This window comes from Camelus dromedarius, chromosome 25, assembly GCF_036321535.1.
Source record: "Camelus dromedarius isolate mCamDro1 chromosome 25, mCamDro1.pat, whole genome shotgun sequence".
NCBI lineage: Eukaryota > Metazoa > Chordata > Mammalia > Artiodactyla > Camelidae > Camelus > Camelus dromedarius.
The window spans coordinates 9,332,261-9,351,209 of NC_087460.1; the positions used below are offsets into that span (position 1 = coordinate 9,332,261).

An 18,949-nucleotide genomic window follows, 5' to 3' on the forward strand; every position below is an offset into this window, starting at 1 on the left:
GTGGTGTTTCTAGTGCTCTGGGAACTTCACAGCTGGTTCCAGGGGGACCTTCAACTTCTGAGATAAGAGACTGAGCTCAGTGACGGGGCCTCAGAACAAAACCAACCAGAAGAAAGTCAGGTCAGTTCATTTAAATAAAACAAAATCTTCCATGCCAGGTATTGATCTATGGACCTGTGATCTGATCCGCCTCTCCCAGCTTAGACTGTTAGTGTGAGAGGTGGACAAACAGGTCATTTAAATATAAAATGGAAAGGGGTAAAACATTGGGAAACTGCTATGAGAGGCTGCTCTGGGAGGACAGACTGAGGACATTTCAGACAATGATGGAGTCCAGAGAAGCCTTTCTTCCTGCAGCGGCTGCCCAAGCAGAGTCCTGGGTAAACAGAATTTTGCCAGGCACCAAAGGCGGAAAGGGAGTTTCATGCAAAGAGCCAAAGCCCAGAGATGCAAATGTAACATGTGAAAGAGTGATTAGTAATTGAATATTACCAAAAACGGGACTGATAAGTCCAGGCAGAAAGGCATGCGGGGGCCAGACTGCCGGGGACCTTGTGTACTAAGTGTAGGAGCTTCAATTTTATTTTGTTTGATGGGAATCCATTGAGAGATCTTAAGCACCAGAGAAGCAATGCCTGATCTGACTCAAGTGTCTGTGGAAATCTGAGAGATCCTCATAGGCAGAGGGACAGAGAAGTCTCAAGCTGAGGAGAAACTTCCAGATGATAATACTCTACAATAAAACAAATTGAGACTTTCTCCCATTCATGTTCTGAAAGCTCGCTGCCCATTGCACTGGAACAGGGCGGTGAAACTGCTCCCAGTGAGGTAAATGCCTCCCTCTGCCCCACCTTCTCTGAGCAAACTCATGAATGGGAACCTTCCAGTTACCATACTTGTTTGAAGGAAGAGAGCAAAGAAATGAGGGTCTCAGTCAGATCATACAACTGTTTTATTCTTAGTCTCTTATGCTGCTTACAGTGTCTCCTGGAAAAGAAACCCACCGTCGGCAGGGAGTTTGACCTGGGACCTTCACTGAGCCAGCAGCAACCAGGGCGGAACCCAGGGATGGCAGTGAGCTACCGGAACCCAAGGCAAAAGGACTGTTAGTGCTAGTTTGCCCATTTTCTGGTCTCTAGTTGCTCGAATGGGAATAAAGTAGGGAAATATTAAATGATGGTTTATTGGGAGGGAGAACTTGGTCTGGCCATGGGAGGGGATCAGAAGGGCGGGGCAGGATTAAAGCCTGGATTTTAAGCATCTTGTGCTGAGGACCACTGTGGGAGACACTGTGGGAGACACTGTGGGAGACACTGTGGGAGAGGGTGCAGCAATAAGAGGAGGAGGGGGGCGCGCTGGAGAAGGGGCCCAGCTGTGATCAGGGAGGAGGGACGGCGGTGAGAGGGGACCCCGAGAGGGTTCTGGCGCGTGGCAAGTGCAGGGAAGGGACGGGCAGAGGCACTCATTCTGTCCACTCCTTCTTAATGGACAGGTTCCACTCCCAGGTGAGGTGGTCATGCTTGTCATCGTCCGTGAAGAAGGACTTGTTGTGGTAAGTGCCTCGGGCCAGCATGCCCTTGGGCGCCTCCTCAGTAGGAGTCAGAAACTCATACTCTTCGGGCCGAGGTCCATAGCTGCCAACCATGAACGTCGCTTTATCCACTGGGAAGAAAGAAAAGGTCATTAGGGTGAGAGTCTGATAGAGGGAAAACAAACACTGCGAACTGGAGAATTTGAGCACAGCTCACAGTGGCCAAAGCCGAAAGCAGTGGTTTCCAAGCCTGGCTAAACATTAGACTTACCTGGGGCAACTTTTTTTTTTCCTTAAAAACATTAAAAAAAAAAATTGGAGTGCCTCTTAATAATACAGTTTCCTTTGACCCACTCCCAGAGGCTGCAGTTAGTAATCTGCTGTGGGTCCCGAAAATCAGTGTCTCTAAAACACATCACAGATGATTCTGAGTGTCAGGGAAGTTAGGGAGTCAGTGCCCTAAATCATTGGGGATCAAGACTTGTTTTATGGTGAAGTAGCAGATTATACAATAAAAAAAATATATAAATCCCAGCTGGTCAAAAGATACAAACTTCCAGTTATAAATGGTAAGTCCTGGGGACGTGATGGACAGCATGGTAACGTTAGTTAATAATACTCTATTGCATATTTGAAAGTTGCTAAGAATCATTCTTTAAAGTTCTCACTGCAAGAAAAAGAAGTTGTAACTATGTGTGGTGATGGGTGTTGATGAAACTTACTATGGTCATCACTTTGCAATATATACATTTACCAAATTATTATGTTGCATGCCTAAAACTAAGACGATGTTATATGTCAATGATATCTCAATTAAAAAAGTCTCAAACTAGTTGAGACCTGAGTTCTGGCCTTAAGTCTGCAACTACCTAACATTTTGCAGGGGCAGGGGTGGGCAGTTCTATTTCTTTTCTATATAATGAACTTCAAGGATCTTCTGTTTACAAAGTGTCATTCTACAAACGTATCAGTTGGAGAAGACAGAGTAACAGCTGGTGATCAGAATGAACAGAATTCATGGATGGAATAATTAGATGAAAAGGGAAAATCAATAATTTGATTAAAAAAAATAGTGAAGAACGGGACGCTAAGCATGTGCTCTGCCACTGAGCTACACCCTCCCCCTAAAAGTTGCTAAGAACTCGAAGGCTAAAGTCAGTGAGAGGCAGAGTTTGGGACAGTGGGAAGTGTGGCTTCCTTACCTTTCACCCCAGTCCGGTAGGTGTGCTGAACATATTTCAGGCCTGACACAATGTCCTTGTTCACCTGTAGGTGGGACAGATCCAAGAAATTCAGATGAAAGAGGGTCTTTCATTTTCCCTCATCTTTCATGCTGACCCTACCTAGCTGAGTCTTCTCTGAGGGCAGAAGGACTGAAGATTTAGTTTGGAAGAAGTTAATATTATCATTCAGCAGGGTGATGAGGCAGAGACTGGAGAGAGGAGGTCACAAGATTCAGTGTTGCCAATCTGGTTTTAATCATCAAAATACTGTGATTTGGGGTTTGGGGGAAAAGGGAGGTTAATTAAAACATCTCTTGTCTCCTTCCTCAGTGGTCCAAAGAATGGTCTGCAACTCCCCCTCCCTGTTGCTACTGGCCAGAAGAGCGTCCTTGTCTCAGGAAATGTTACACAGGTACCAATGGAAACTGCTATGTAAGTACCTAAAACTCCTAACCTCAGACACGATCCACCTAGCACACGAAAAACAAGCCGGGAGCAAAGCCGTAATGGAAACTCAGGTCTGGAAGACGGTTTTGCCTGTAGCATGACTGTGATGGGAGCCTAGAGGTGAGGAGATGGGTCTCACGAAAACCTTCCCTCCTCGTGTAAATAATGGGTGAAATTCACCGTGTCTGGCAAGTATTTTGGATGGCTGTCATTTTCAGACGTTGTCTGGGACCTTGTCACTTTGCCAAGTCTTTCAAAGAAAATTCACTAAAGCAGAATGAAAATACAGACAGCCCAAAGACTTTGTTTTTCCATGAATCATTTAACCTAGGATTGAACTGGGTTGTCTGTTAATTTTATTCAGTGGCCATGTTTATACAAGCAAATTAAAGTGGACATGGCACCAGTAGCTGGGCACCTTGGTTAATTGTTCACGGATACAAGAATTAAAGCATCTTCAAAGAGTTTCCCCCCAACAATAACTAGGGCTCCCCCTATTTTTTTGACAGAATAATGAAAGCAACCTGTCAGTGCTGCTTTTGTTGTGTTGGCAGTGAGGTAGCAGTGAATACCGCCAGCTTAAGTTCCAGACTGCCACTCAGAAAAATCTGTATTATAAACCTATCAAAAGCAGACAAAAGCTGAAAACAGCTTCACTGAAGACACTGTGATAAAATAAAACCCTAACTTTCTGATTCCTCCGACTCCCGCGTGTGGCTCATAGGAATTGGGAAAATGAATGCATCTTTCTAGAAGTTTCTAAGATGGTCCCTTGGGCCTAATAGGAGTGTGATCTGGTGGGAAAAAGACCAAAAAAACAGGAATGGTGGTGGAGTAGTAATAAGGACTTCAAAACAGAGAGACTCCTGTTTTTCTACTGTTCCACAGAGGGTGTATTTAATATAAATATGTTTGAGGTAGACAAAAAAAAAAATGAATATTCCTAGTTATTCCCTTTGCCTGCCTGCACACGCCTCCTGAGAGCTGTGGATGTCAGATACACTACAGAAGGAAGAGGGGGACAAACTAAAAGAACCATCCCGGGTTTTGGAGAGTGTTGCTAAGTTTGAGGGGAGGCAGAGAAGGACATCAATTAAGAGAGAGAATGAAAGAGGGTTCTAGGATGTGTTGCTGCTGTTATGAGCACAAACTTTCTTGGACATTTTCCAGGTTATATCATTTTCATTTACATCAGTAAATATTTAACTGCTTTTCAACTACGTATTCTCAGTTTTGAACTGGTGTTTCTTCTTCTGTCCATGCTGGGACAGGCCATAGGGTGGTCCAACTTTATGATCTTTCCTCGTCAGAGTCAAGGCCAAACCTCTAAAGTGGGTGGGGCTTGCAAGCTCCTGCCTGGGCCCTCCTCCTCCATCACCTTCGTGTGGAACCCTGGCGACCAAGGGACCCACACCTCGGCCTTCCCACCCAGGGCAGAAGCCCAGGCTCCAGACCTTTCCTCCTCAGCTTAGTCACATCAAAATTTCCCCATCATGTTTCATTTGACAAACACTGCCTGATAAACTCGACCAATGAAGGGAGTAGCATTCATGATGAAAACCTGGACTGATGTGGAACCCGTCTGAGGCACGTTGGGACACCGTGCCTTAGAAACTCTCAGGGGCTTTAGTAATAAATCCAGGGAACAAGTTAGTGAACCATAGCTCAGTGCCGATTATAGGGTAGGCATCGACAAATATTTTCAGAAGGAAATTATTTTGAGGCATATTTGTATGTGGTGGTGAGAGATTGTCCGTGGACCCTGAATCATATCCTGTGCCTCGGGGGCAGGAGGACTGGTGGGCAGATAGAGAGGGCAGATGGGGTCCTCCCTGGTGGAGCCCAGGCCCTGTGGGAAGTGACTGCGCGGGAGGGAGGAGCAACCATGCAGTTAAGAGCAAACAGTGAATTTCTAGCTCGTTTTTTCAAAGTCAGTGTTATTTTTCTCCTGGATTTTGGCTGCTCATTGGGTTGTGGGTTTATTCATCATATGTCCACTTATCTCCCATTTCGTTTTGCTCTTACTTGTTTATCTGCTCCACACCTAAATTGGAATTTCCAGTTATTTACCAAGGACCACCCTCCCTGGATTCATATAATCATTGAGCAATTAGAGCTGAGGCTCTGTCTGTGCTATTTTCTTTTTTGTATTCATTGATTCATTTGTTTATCAATTTCTTAATGAATATTCATGAAAAGTCTATCATTTACAAAGTGTTGTGTGAAATAGTGCAAAGAAGAGATGGATAATCTCGCCCGATCACAAGGTGCGTAGGCTGTGGAGGAGAGACGTGACGCAAACAGGGCAATGCAAAGTGACGTGTGCCTTGTGCGTGGGGGTATTAGAAGCTCACGGAACGAGGAACCCCATTGGCTTAAGTGTTCCATGGAGAGGGTCCTGGTTGGGAAAAGGCAGACAGCAAAGATGGTTCTTAACAGGTGGCGCTCAGAGTTGGGGAGAGGACAGTCCAGGTCCAGGGACAAAAAGAAAACAAACAAAAAAGAGGGCACAATGATAATGCAAGGAATTTGATTTTTGTCTTCCTCTGATTATCAGAAAGATTCAAACTTTATAAAAACCTCCAGGACCAGATACTTACTTTGAAGTGAATTTTGACTCTATATTCAACACCTTCCTTTAGCACAAAAGTTTCTTTTTTCAGGGCTTCCAGATCCCCTGTCGAAGTGGATTTAGAAAGAGTTAATTCTCCTCAGAAGGAGAGTCACAAGGAGATGAATGAAGTTTAAGCTCCAGAGCCATTTGCTGGGCTCCTCAGAGCAACATGGTTTTTGTGGCCCACATTTCAAAGAGTATTTGAGATTAGTGGCTGCACAAACACGCATTTGAAATGCCAGATACGAAAGAAATGTGCTAGAGCTTCTCCCCCAAGTTTGACTTCGACCCTAAGAATATGTAAGATGCTATGATGAAAGATTCTGTCCTACCTCTCAAATAAAGAAATATTAGACAAATACTACACAAGAGGACCAGCGGTTTGTTTTTGTAGATTTGTTAACATCTGTGGCATTTTCTAGTCTTTTAAAAACGTACTCGTTCGGTTCCTTTTTATCATTCTAGATAAATATTCACTCTTGTACTTAATTTTGCCTTTGCGTTTGCAATTTAGTTTTATTTTCCTTAAGGAAAGTCACTTAAGGTGTAGAAGCTTCAGTCTCCATGAAGCTGGGATCTGTCCTTAATTCCTGCACCCTGGTTAGAGAGGTAATTATTCTCTGTTCTTCTCCCAAAGTGATCCTGTATAATTTGACATTCGGGGTGATGTGTGTGTGTGTGTGTGTGTGTGTGTGTTGCACAGCCCTGTGCAGGTGCCTCATGCACAAGCTGGCATCCGTATCTCATGTATAGATCTTGGATTCACCTCAGTAGCTTTTTAGGTGACAGAAAACCAAATCTGGGTTTCTTGCCGCTGGGAAAGGGGCCAGAGACCAAGTTTTCCCTGCAGTATCATCAAATGCTTCTGAACGGAACGGACTTCCTTCATGCTAATCCAGACCTCATCTGACAGTTGTACCTGGTAACGTCACACAGCTTCACACGGGAAGCAGTCTGAGTTTCTCTCCTGGAGAGATGCTAGGACGTGGGGGTGGTTGAGTTTGTGTGTCTGCTCTAGCGATTTCAGTTGAACAGGAAGTGTGTCTTCTCAGCCTCCAGTTTCTTCCCTCTGACAGAAAGCCCATATAAGGTAAAGAGTGAATCTGTCCTGTGAGGGGGGAACCACCTTGCTGCCAAGCCTCCTGTTCGAGAGTCAGGCTTTGTTCTGTCTTGTGAGTCCATTTTTTGAATCTGGTAATAATTTTTTTTTCTTCACTGAAGACCTGCCTTTGATGCTTCCAAACTCTAGCTCTGTGGCCCTTCCCTCATTCCTCTCAGTTGCCCGTTTCCCTCAGAATAACCACCTTCCCAGCCTCTCATTACCTCCTCAAGTCCTAAGTCTCAGGAAAGAACTTGACCCTTGTCAGAATAAAGTGAGAGCAAATAACATGTTGATACATACATCTCTAGTGGGGAAAGTTGCTTATTTAAAAGAATCAGTGCTTTAAGCTAAAATAATGAGTATCTAACAGTGGAATTCCTAGCATTATTCGGGAGGTCTTAGACTGTTTCTTGCTTTCAGGTAAGTTCTGTAGCTGATATGAATCAATACTTTCTCTGAGGCTTAGCCTGTATAAATATTACAACTTCAGAGGCATACAGCTTGCTGATTTCCATCAGCAGTCTTTTTACACAAATGTTCCTTCTCTGCTATCACGTGGAGATAAAATCCTGAAGCACATATGATACAAGCTGATATACCCAGTACTGATGCCTGCCCCCTTTTCAATTAAACAGAGACAGAGGTTGGGTTTTCCATTAAGCCCGGTAAATACCGTGTGCTCTGAGAGCTATGACTGGTGAACTGGTCCCAGCATACCTCCCCGGAATTCACCTTCCTAGGGTTTTCTTTTGCTGGGATGAGGGAGGTTTTCCCAGTGATGCCATTAGGCCCCCCTGAATAGGAGAGACATGTCCGCTTACCTGTGAGGTCCATGGTGATTGGTCCTGGGGCACTTTCACAAACCAGGGTAAGGCGGGTAACAGTGACATTGGGGGCTGTTGGGTCTGCAAGATGCAAAAGGGAATGTAAGCACGGAGAAGAGACATGTACGTGCAGCGTGTGTGTACATTTCAATTAGGAGAGGGACAACGTAAAGAGAAAAGGGACATCGCTGTCTGGAGGAGAAATAGAAATGGAAGAGCCAGGTTCACTGTGCTTGGTCTCAGTGGCCTTATAAACCACAGTGGGGCTACCTCTGCTTCAGGTACTTGTAGGTCCGTCTTAATCATCAACAGCAAACATGTCCCCAGTGGTCATGGGTAAGGTACTCTGCTGGTTGGGCACAGCCCATCCCTATATTGGGGCCATGTCTTAGTCTGCCAGTGTGTGTGTGTGTGTGTGTGTGTGTGTGTGTGTAAGAGATAGAAGGTTAGGTAGCAAGTGAGAGGACAAAGAGAAGAAAGAGAATGAGAGAGATCACGGAGAGAATGCACTTCTGAGTGGTCATCTGGAATTCTTTCCAAATCCTCAGTGTGTGTTATTTTTGTCTGTTTTGTTGTCAGCTTGCACTTTATCTCCAAGGGCACTGTCCGTTACTTGATTCCGCGTAGGTAGACTGCACTTCACTCATGTAACTCTGGAAGCACTTGGTAAACTGAGAGGTATGCCCCCTCTGTGCCCCTCCACCTGCCCCCACCTCCGCACACACGCACCTGCTACCACAGGACCATCCCCCAGGAGCGTCTTCTTGTACTTAATCAGACTTTCGTCATCTTTGTCCATCTCCTGCAGCTCCTTCAGGGACTTCTGAGGTGGGGGCTTGTAATTGAGTTTGCCGTCCACGTCATCGTCATCCTCCTCCAGGTGTGGTTCTGGGGCCTTTTCAGTCATTTTGGTCTAGAGAGAGAGAGCGAGACAGAGAATGATGGTCTAGTCACCAAAAGTCAATGGATATGAACGATATTTGCGGGATTGCTGTCAGCATTATCTTTGCCCTAATGAACTTCTCTAATTTCCAGTGATTTTCCAGGAGATTTCTTCCTAATTCAGCCTCACTCTCTCTCATAAAATAAGAATATAATGCATTCCGGTCCTTTCTCTGACATGCCAGAATATTTCCATACTGTGATGAGTACCTCTGATCACTGAATAACATGGACGGAAGAAGAACTCCTTTGTGAATTCTATGCTACAAGTGAGACAACATAGCATGAGCTGTCATAAATAATGAGCAAATACCCCCGGTTCATACAGTTATAGAAGTGGTCCTGGTCCTCCAAATCCACCCAGCCTTGCCAGTGTCAAAGCATTCAGTGTGTACTCTCCCAGTTGCGATGGTTTCAAGCACTTGCTGAAGGAAGTTAGCTTTTCTCCCATTCATTGACTCAAGGGTAACTCAGGAGAAGTTGTAGCCCCTGTGATATCTGCATGAGTGAGTCGGGTTTCTGCCCAACACTAACAATGCCTTGAGGACAGGTACTAGCTTCTGCATTTCTTTTGAATCTCCTGTAACACTTGAATAGCTCAGCCATTTTATAAGCATTCATTGATTGAGTTATTAGGTTGTATACTCTGTATCTAAAGGTCTTCTGTTCTTTTGAAATGGCACAAAATAGCCAAGGACTCTAAATTCCTCCAGACAAATTGTAACTATGTCCTTAATACCCCTCTGTCCACCTCCATTTCCCTTTTAGTACCTCCCTCCCCTCTCCAGATTCCTGTGACCTTATGCTCTAAGACCTCACCTGGGCATATCCTAGGGGCTGTCTTTTTCCATCATAAACTACATTTACTTGTTTTGTGTTAAAACGTTGAGGGAAGAGCTCAGAAAATCATTCACACTCAAGTGTTGATGACTGAATAATAAATTTCAAAATTACTCCTCTTAGGGCATGTATAGTCAGAGCTTTTCAGAGCTGAAATGAACCTTAGAAGTGATATGTTTCCAACCTCTCATTTAATCGTTGAGAAAATTGAAATCCAAAGGTTAAGAGAATTGCCCAAATTCACGTAGCTGGATGATATACAGAGTCCTAGGAAAGAGGAAGAAATTTCTACTGGAAGAATTTCAGGCCCCACAGCAGGCAGCCATGAAGCTATTTGGGGAAACAAGAGAGATCTTTGGGCAAGGAGATAATTTCCTGACTTCCTTTCATTCTGTTCTGAGGATAATTCTCTTTCCTGCCTAGGGTAAAGACTTTATTTCTTTTAAGTGGCAGAACTATAAGACGTCTGTCACATCGCATCCTAAGTGATTGCAAACCTCTATAATAAAGTCCCCTGAGAGTAAAGCTATCTCTGGCCAAAGTCAGTTGTTGTTTTGAGTTTCAATGTCACTATTATTGGCAACAGGAAGAAAAATAATTTGGAAGTGAAGCCAAGCAAAAGCAATTTTAACAGAGGGAAAAAAAAAATAAGAGAAGAATAATGCTATCTCTTGGCTCATCAGTCCTCTTCCAGCAAAATAAGAAGCCAAACACTATGAGGCTTGATCAACTCTGAAAACAGCGTTGCCATGGCCAGGTCCACTTCCGGTTCAGGAAGGAAGCATGTAGGCCCGTTCCTATGGCAACTCTTGCTTCAGCTGAAGAGCCAGCACCACTCAGAGCTGAGCCCCTAGAGAACAGCACAGTAAACAAAGTGACTAACTCAACTCCTGTTCCAGACAGCACTCAGGGAAAGTGAATGAACTGGTGGGAAAACAATGAAGGATGCAGTGGGTGGCGGGTGGAGGCTGTGGGTGCTTTAAGGACAACCATTAAGCAACAGATAAAGAGCAACCCAGATGGGACAAATCAGATGAGACAGGTTCTCCTCTGGTGACACGGAGGAGCCTGACCGGGCACCCAGGGTAGAGGTCACGTAAGAAACCTGCCGACAGGCGTCAGGACAGCTATGTACAGATGAAGACGTCTCAGCCCTGATGGACAGGCCTCTGTGGAATTTACCACTTGGTTCTAACAAGTCGTATGCTTGAAGTCTGACCATCAGATGACATCACGCCCTGACACTAATTAGCTCAAGGTGATTGTAATAACCTGAAGAGAATTGTCATTCTGTACCCTCAAATCTCAATTTTGAAAGGAGGGAGAGAGAGACAGAGACAGAGAGAAGGAGAAAGATCTGGTCTAGGAGAGCATTTGCTAACCTCTAACAGTGTGATCACAGAGAAGTCAATTTATCTGTCATCTACATCTTGATTTTCTCATTAGTAAATCTGAGACTTAAGTCAACTGCATACTTCCTTGATTCACTGTAAACAATAATTGCTCTATAAAAACAAGCCACAAATTTATTTGATGACATTGAATGGTAGAGAGGATAATGTGGGATTGCTGTATGAAATTGTGGCAGTCTTAGAGGAGGAAATTCAGAACCACATTAATTTAATTTTGTCTAATTCTATAGCTTAAGAAAAAGAAATATGAGGTCAGATGACCCCATACCAGCTCACTCTGGAGCGCTGATTAGAAAAAGCTGAAAATGTCCTAATGTGGTAAATACAGGACTTCTCAGGGAAAGCCATTCTAAAGCAAAATTAAGGTCATGGATATTTGGTGAGCATCTACTGTTTTCAAGACATTGTACTTTAGCACATACTAATGTTGAAGTTACTCTCTAAAAGTGGAGAAAATCTTGGAGAATGGGCGATCTAGCCATGTTAAAGAGGCCTAGCTGGTTTGATTGATGGTTCTTACTCTTTTTGGAAATGACAGGTCTCTTTAAAAATCTGATAAGCATCATCGTTCTTACAAATGGAAAAAAGGAAAAGCCCATGAAATTGTACACGCAATATAGGGGTACATGGTCCCCTGAGGTCCCTCATAGACTTTACTGGAGTCCAAGATTAGCAACATGACCTTGAAACTGTAACTTCTGGAAACATGAAGCAAGGCACTGCGTGCTCAAGAGGAAGTTTGCTTCTCTCCCGGGGGCCTGGCCCCACCAGTGACACACGTTAGCCTCCAGCCAAGGGTCACATCTGTGAACCCCAAACGCCGGATGTGCAGAAGCAGGAGGAGATGCCGGGTGCCACCAGTGCCTGAGGGAGCACGGCCACGAGGCCTGGCAGAAGAGCCGCCGTGCACAGGGGACGGCTCCTAGGAGCAGAGTTCTGCGGTCGTTCTACTCCCTTCTGGATGATTACCTCCTCACCGAAACGCGCCTCGTCGCACACGGATGCTCATCGTGGCTTTGCTGCTAACCAGCTGTGACCCTGGGAGCCAGGGTTCCAGCCGCTGTGATCTTCCTTTCCTCCTCCTGGGAGGTGAGGGGTTAATGCAGACCATCTCTAGGTGCAGTCCTTTCTCAGGCCTGTCTCTCCTGGCCTGCAGTCCGGGGTGTCAGCTTAATTGCCACTCAGTTCCCTTATCTCACTTGCATATATGGGAAACTACCCATCTCTGTTTTATTATTTCAAATGTATGCGAATTCCCCAAAGAGGCTGTGTTTTTCATTTCACCATTCATCTCTGGGGAGCTTCCAGTTCACTCAAAGTCCCAGCCATCAATGGGTGGTACACTTTGACAAAGATTTCCCCAACTGCATGTGTGTACGTTTAACTGTGAAAGTTTCTACTTTTTATCCCCCCGTTTTATGGGCGCTTGCTGGAGTGAGAACAGGAATTTCATGGAAATCCCACAGAGTATTTTCTGATCTCATCATCTAAAGAACAGCTGGTCCTGTTGAGACAGGAAGGGGGCAGAGCACAGCCATTCAAGAAATGATACAGCAATTAACATCGAACTGGTGGAAGATTCAACCCCCAGGCGGCCTTGATACTCAAGATGGTGGGAGATCTGACTTCTGGTAGACCTTGAGCTTCATTCTACGCCCATTTTAATATGTTAGCATGGTGAATAACACGCCCACAGGCGCCATGGCAGTCCCAAGGCTGGCCACAAAAGGTCAAAGATTGGGAAATGGCCAACTTCCTGGGAATCCCAGCCCCTTCCCCAGGCTACTTAGACTGGTCCTTCCACTTATTAGCATATGAAGCCACCAAGCCCATAAAAACTGGCAACACAGTGCCTCTCGGCTGCTGCCTCTCTCTCTCTGTCTCTCTCCATCCGGAAACGGCCCGCACTCTGTCTATGGGGTGTGTACCTACTTTTACGCTAATCTGAACACCCAACCCCCTCACCTCGTGGCCTTTCTCTTGCCTTTCAAATGTATCTTTCTCAATAAATCTACCTTTACTCAACTGTGGCTCGCTCTTGAATTCTTTCCTACGCGAAGCCAAGGACCCACACTTGGTAGGGCACGTCCCAGGGGCTCAACCGAAGCCTGTGACGTGGCCCTCCTCACGCCCCACATCCGTTTTTCCTGCTTCACTGTTACAGATAAGAATACCAGCAGTGGTCACACCCAGTGCTAGGTTCTGTTGTGGGGATTATCTCATTTAGCCCTGACTACAGCCCGAAGGACAGGCCTTATCATCAGTCTCTTCTACCGATCAGGAAGCTAAAACAGAGGCAAGTAACTTGCCTAAGAAGACGCGTTGTGTAGGGGGCAGAATTCAGATCTCAGCCCAGGTGGTCTGAACTTCAGGCTTTACACTCCGTGGCTACGGCTGGGCTCTCTGGGCTGTCTTTATTAAGAAGTAATAATGAAATTAGAGAGCTCGTTGGTCACCTTAGGGAATCTCCCCCCTGGCATGCACAGGCAGAGCTAAATGCTTCTTTGCAAAACTCTGCAGGGCAGCTTTAGCAAGTCAGGGAAGTGTCACATAAAAAGGGTTTCAGTGCAATTCAGCCCTGTGTCACATTGCGCAAGTCACAGAACCTCCCTCTGCTCCAGTTTTGTTCTCTGCAAAATGCAATTGGTGCATTGAAAAATCCCCGAGGCCCCTTCTGAATTCAACGACCCTAATGCTCCTTCATTTACAGAAAGCTGTGAAGCGAGAAAGGGAAAGAGGAAGTGGAGGTGAGGTCGGGGGAGAACCCAGCGCATCAGCATAGAACATTCTGGTTGGGCTCTTCTCGTCTTTCTCTGCAGCTCCCCGCCTGCTTCACAAAGAGCAGGGTTGTTTGTTCGTTCCTTTGTATGTTGTTTTTAACTCTGGTTCTTTGCACAGTGAGAGTGAAAATCATCAATTATACATGTAATAAGGTTAGGGTGGACTCATTCAGCCCCGAAGCACGTACGCTTTCTTCCCCCTTGTGCTTACCACACTAGTTTCCTCTGTTTCCTGCTTCACAGATGCCTGCACGGATCAACCCTCCTACCCCCATGTCTGCTACTCAGTGAACCACTGTCAGGCATTAGGTGGGCTGAGGCGGGAGCTTAATCTTCTCAGGCTCCATTAAAATGCCAGATTAAATTAGGATGGGGACTCAGGGCATGGGAAGGGCAGCACAAAGCGGTGTTTTTTGCTTGCAACTTCGGTGAGATTTCCAAGACACTGAAAATGAAATACACTCAAGAATTTACCAGTCTCAGAATAGGGCTCCCTTGTCCAGTTCGTTAATGGAGTTTCAAGAAAAGGTAGAACTCCCGAGTTTACATGAAACAAAAAACCTGGTTAATTCATAGAAAGGTGGCCCTTTATGTCTCCTGGAATGTGAGCTCTGAATCTGATGGACCGGAGATACAAAATGTGCATCCCCAATTGAATTATGACAGGACTTAAGCGAGTTGTAAACGTCACTGAGCCCAAGTTTCTCCACCAGTAAAGTGGAAACAGTAATCTTCAGTCTTACAGGATTGAGGAGTTGGAGAAGACATGGCAAGGACGATACTGGCCAACAGCAGATGTTTGGCAACTATGTATTCCTTTCCTCCCAGTCTTCCCTGGGCTGCTGTTTCGCTACAGCTTCAGCGAAGTGAGGTAGCACTGCCTGGGCTCCAGTGCTTTCCCTTGGATCTGCCGTGTTGACAACGTCCACGCCTGCCTTCTTAAAAATAGATTCTGTTTCCTTGAGGCATACAGAAGAGACACGAAGTTCTGGGAATCTCAAGGATTGTTTATTAACTGAATCAGCCTTCAACTGGGCCTGTCACTCTTCTATTTCTTTAAAAAGTTTCCACATGAGCAATACAATTTTAGATTCTATTTATTGCTCCCTGTCAGAAGTGAAGCCAGGGGTCACTCTGTGAGTGCTGGGAAATGATGGGAGACACAGGCACAGCTATGGGGGAGGATTCCCTCTGGCTCTGGAGCAGAACGCAGTGCAGACTTAACCCACGCCCACAGTTGCCTGATCACACATCTAGACGCCTGGGGCCGGGGCGGTTAGGTTGTCAGATAGAAGAAGTAGAGCTGAGTGAGGGAGCGAGAGAAATGTGGAAGTGGCAGAAGGAGGGGGTTTCCATCAGAGAAGTACCTATGAAGCATCAGCATTCTCTGTCACTGTCACCTCTGACCCCGCTGACCAGGATGCGCCCCACCTTCCCCACATCTGGGGTCATGGCCCTACAGCAGGTCATGGAGAGTTGGGCTGTCTCTGAAGGGCTGCCGGCATTTCAGAGCTAGTCCAGGATGAGCTTGGCTGCCTGCCTGCTGACCCGGCTCACGTGGGGACTCCAGGTTTACCCCCCGGGGACACCAGAAGCGGCCTTGGATGTGGCTGTCTCTCTGGTGTGTCAGTGTTCCTCAGTGACATGGAGGAGTCGGGGCCTCTGGGGCCCCTCGGAGCAGCTCTCTACACGCCAGCCCCTTGAAGGACGTCTGAAACTGCAAAGCTGAATGAGAGGGACTGTCTCAGTGCCCCGGAGGACAGTGTCTTGTTACATACACTGAACATTAAGATCAATCCGGAAGAGGGTACAGATCTCTAGAAGCAGAATTCTTTAGCATTTCCCTTGGTGAGAGAAATAATACATTCTTCCTCGCCTGGGCCTTTGTAGTACAGTGGGCCTCCTGCTGATACTGAGGGCCCGGTACGGGACTTGGAGAATCCATGAATTTGGGTATCAAGGAGGAAGGGGGGTGCTCCTGGAACCAGTCCCCCATGGATACCCAGATTCATAGGCAACGAGAGAGAACTCAACGGACGCAGGAAAAGTCTCTGACTGTCTCCCGGGTGAAGTCACTGAGCTAGGTACTGTCATAAATATTTATTTTAAATAATCTTCAAAGAAAATTGCATTAAGGCAGCCACTTTTGGGCTAAAGACTACACTGCAATTACTCCATCCATTCCTAGGGTTTTAAATGAAGCATGAAAAGTTAGATGAAAGTGAAGACAATCTTTTTGTGAGTTTAAGTGGTGACTACCAGCCCCTTTAAGAAAATCCAAGTGAATTTTTAACCAGCTCAGGTGATGGAAACCAGAGTGGGTGGGAATCAGCTGGCAGTGACTCCATCATTGCTTACAGACTGGATAAACACTGCTGAAGTTTTGGGAGCAACATGAAACTCATGGCTGGGTGTGCAGGGTGGCCTGCAATCCAGGATCCTGGGCGGAGGTAACACTCAGGAACAAGGATGCTCAGAATGTGGGGTGGAGAACACTTTCTTCCGTGGGACGTTTCCTAAAATGTCCTTGTGAAACACTGCTTCTATTCATTCCTTTTTGCAGCAGTGGGTGACTTTAGTCAAGTCATTTAACACCTCTGAGCCTTACTGTCCTCCATGTGTCCTCTCAGGATTCTAACATGAGGCCTGACACACAGAAGGCCCTCCACATAAGTTGGTTCTCTTCGTCTATCTGCTTAATTTTTACTCCCCAGGGCATCTCTCTTCCTGCCAGCTGAAGTTCATGATATATTGTGCTCCCACGGATTGGCCAAGGCCCCCATCTTTCTGTCAGTTTGACTTTGCTGAGCTTCCACAAAAACAAAACCTTGGTATGGCTCAGAGCACCCTTCCCTGGGGACAAACTCATGCTCTCCCAAATAAAGCAAGACCAAATTCCTATGCCCGGAAGATGCCAGCCAGTCTTTGTTCGGCTGTGACCTGGTCATTCCACACACGCCGGATCTGTGCAGCGCGGACGCAGAATGAACTACTCGCCACATGTCTCAAGAAAGAATAAGATGATCTTGTTACTCTGTGTGTGTCCTATCTGGATTTAGGAGGGATCTTGGCTTATACATTTAATGAGACAAAGCAACGGCAAAGATGAATGTTGGTTGCCTGGGACTGACCTCCCCGGGGCCAGCACAGACCAATCGATTTCCCTTGCTTGATCATTTCTGCACTGAGGATCCAACATGCTGACCCTGGGCTCAGTGGTTCTTGGTCTCTATGTGAAGGGTGACTGGGATCTCTAGGTAAGAGCAGTCTGCTTTCTCCCACATTGAATAGAAGAACAGCTCACAGTTTTTCCAGCCCATGGCACAAGTCACCCTAAGTCTTGAGTTTAATTTATAAAACATGCTGCCTGGGACATCCTCTAGAAAGGAAGAAAGTATTTCAGGTCATACTAAAGCACTTCCCATGGCAGCAAATTCAAGACCTTGGCATTCTGAAAGCCCACTGACCAGGTGTCCTAGCTGGGCCCACTTGGATTTTTCTAGAATGTATCTCTTAGTAAATCGTTCGGTGTCTCCTGGCTTGCTTTGAGTTCTCTCAGATATAAAGAGCTATTCTGTGGCAACAACAGCTCTTATTTTTCTGCCCATCTCATTGTGGGGATTTAATACATGGCTTTTGTTAGTGGAAGAAATGCTGTCCCTGTACGACGGATGAGTAAGGAGCAGTGTCGTCCTTCCCCCTTGACGGCTAAATCTCACTGTAGCCTAAGGGAGGCGTTCATTGTACATTTCTCTTCTATCACCAGAAAATTCTTCATTGGAAAACAGGTTAGTGTTTGACAATTTTGAACCCATTTTTTTTTTCTTTTTGAACCAGTCTCTACGTCTGCTTAAAAACAGGAAACCACATATCTCCACCCCAGTACCAACTCACCATCAACCAACGCATTTCTTATCAGCTTGGATCTACAGTCTTTTTGCTTCTAAGCTTGGTCATATGCCTGCTCTGACCTTGTAGGAAATCGCCCAGGCACTCCCTGGAGTTACAGCCCTTGTCAGGACATCCAGGACTTCATCTCCTGGGCTGGAGCGCACACCCTCCCTCACCGAGCTGTGTCCCCTGAGTCATCACCACCGTTCCCTGCCCTGACTTCCCCTTCTATGCAGCCTCCTCAGTGCTGTCTTATCATAAAGTTTGCTTTAAAGAAGCAAAGCCCCTCAAAGAAAAAAAATAAACCCTATAGAAGGCTGTAGCCTCGTTTAGAGATTTCCTACACTTCTCTGGGCTCACCTGCAGCCTCCCCCGTCCCAAAGGGATTTCAACTTACATTCAGTGGTTCACGGCTCTGTCCGGGGTGCCTCTGTCTCTCAAGTCTGACTTCTGAGTACTGGCAGTTAGAACAGGAAGGAAGTTGTGAGGAAAAAAAAAAAGTTTTAAACCTACTTGCAGAGGAAACCCTGGGCTGTCTCAAATCCTGTTTCTCTGCACTGCGTATCTCTTGATCAGTCAACTCCGAGCAGCATTCTAGACAATTAGTGGCACATGTCAGAGCATGACCGCCTATGTGAATACGGATATACATTAGTGTTCAGACAAAGGTCTGGGCTTATAGCCATGAAGGCTATCAGTTGTGTGGATATGTCTAAAAATCAAGTCATCTCAGTGCATACACTTCTGAGGCAAGTAATCTAAAACCAGTAGGAAAAAAAATGCAATACGTCTTACTTTATATCACTAAATTCTGTTCCTACAAGGCCACTGCCAACTTCCTTATCAGCCAGATACGCTGAAATATGCTGGCATTAAATGTAGGGTGCTAAGAAATTATGAATGTTAATTACATGTACTTGGCCCCCAATTTGAAAATTATTCATCAAATAGATTTTTAGAGTTTTATTGGTCATAATTTCAAGATGTAGCTTGTATGCAGCACAAACAGTCAAATGTTATTTATTGTAGTTTTCACTAATTTTTTTTTAATTAGAAAAAGCCAAGGCACTGTTTTGATTAAACCTAGGAATGCAGATTACAAAATAAGATAAAACTTCATTAATTCATGGTCTTCTAACTCAGAACTGGTTAGAATTTAACAAGTGCTGACATTGACTTTGTACCACATTTGGGGAAATGGTTTGTGAAGTAATTTAAACGGGAACAAGTGCAGAGGCCGCTTTTAAATCATTTGAGGGAACAAACAGTTTGTAAAGCACCCAAGCCACATTTACACCGTACATTTCCATAGCTGCTGCCAATAACAAATGCGTATTTATACT

General features: G+C 45.5%; 2 protein-coding genes across 2 annotated transcripts in view; one reads left to right on the top strand and one right to left on the bottom strand.

Annotated features, from left to right (window-relative positions):
• Positions 1-934: 934 nt before the first annotated feature.
• Positions 935-18,160, bottom strand: ARHGDIB (Rho GDP dissociation inhibitor beta). The gene is made up of 6 exons (XM_010988868.3): positions 18,004-18,160; positions 8,471-8,654; positions 7,739-7,822; positions 5,802-5,878; positions 2,734-2,797; positions 935-1,662 (listed from the first exon to the last, which is right to left on the bottom strand). Exons 2-6 carry the CDS (start codon positions 8,646-8,648, stop codon positions 1,463-1,465), a joined length of 603 nt encoding a protein of 200 aa, XP_010987170.2. The 5' UTR covers positions 8,649-8,654; positions 18,004-18,160; the 3' UTR covers positions 935-1,462.
• Positions 2,964-18,949, top strand: part of PDE6H (phosphodiesterase 6H) — a 32,708-nt gene continuing 16,722 nt past the window's right edge. The window contains exon 1 of the mRNA XM_010988867.3: positions 2,964-3,186. The gene's annotated coding sequence lies outside the window, so the exon portion shown is untranslated. The remainder of the gene's footprint in view (positions 3,187-18,949) is intronic.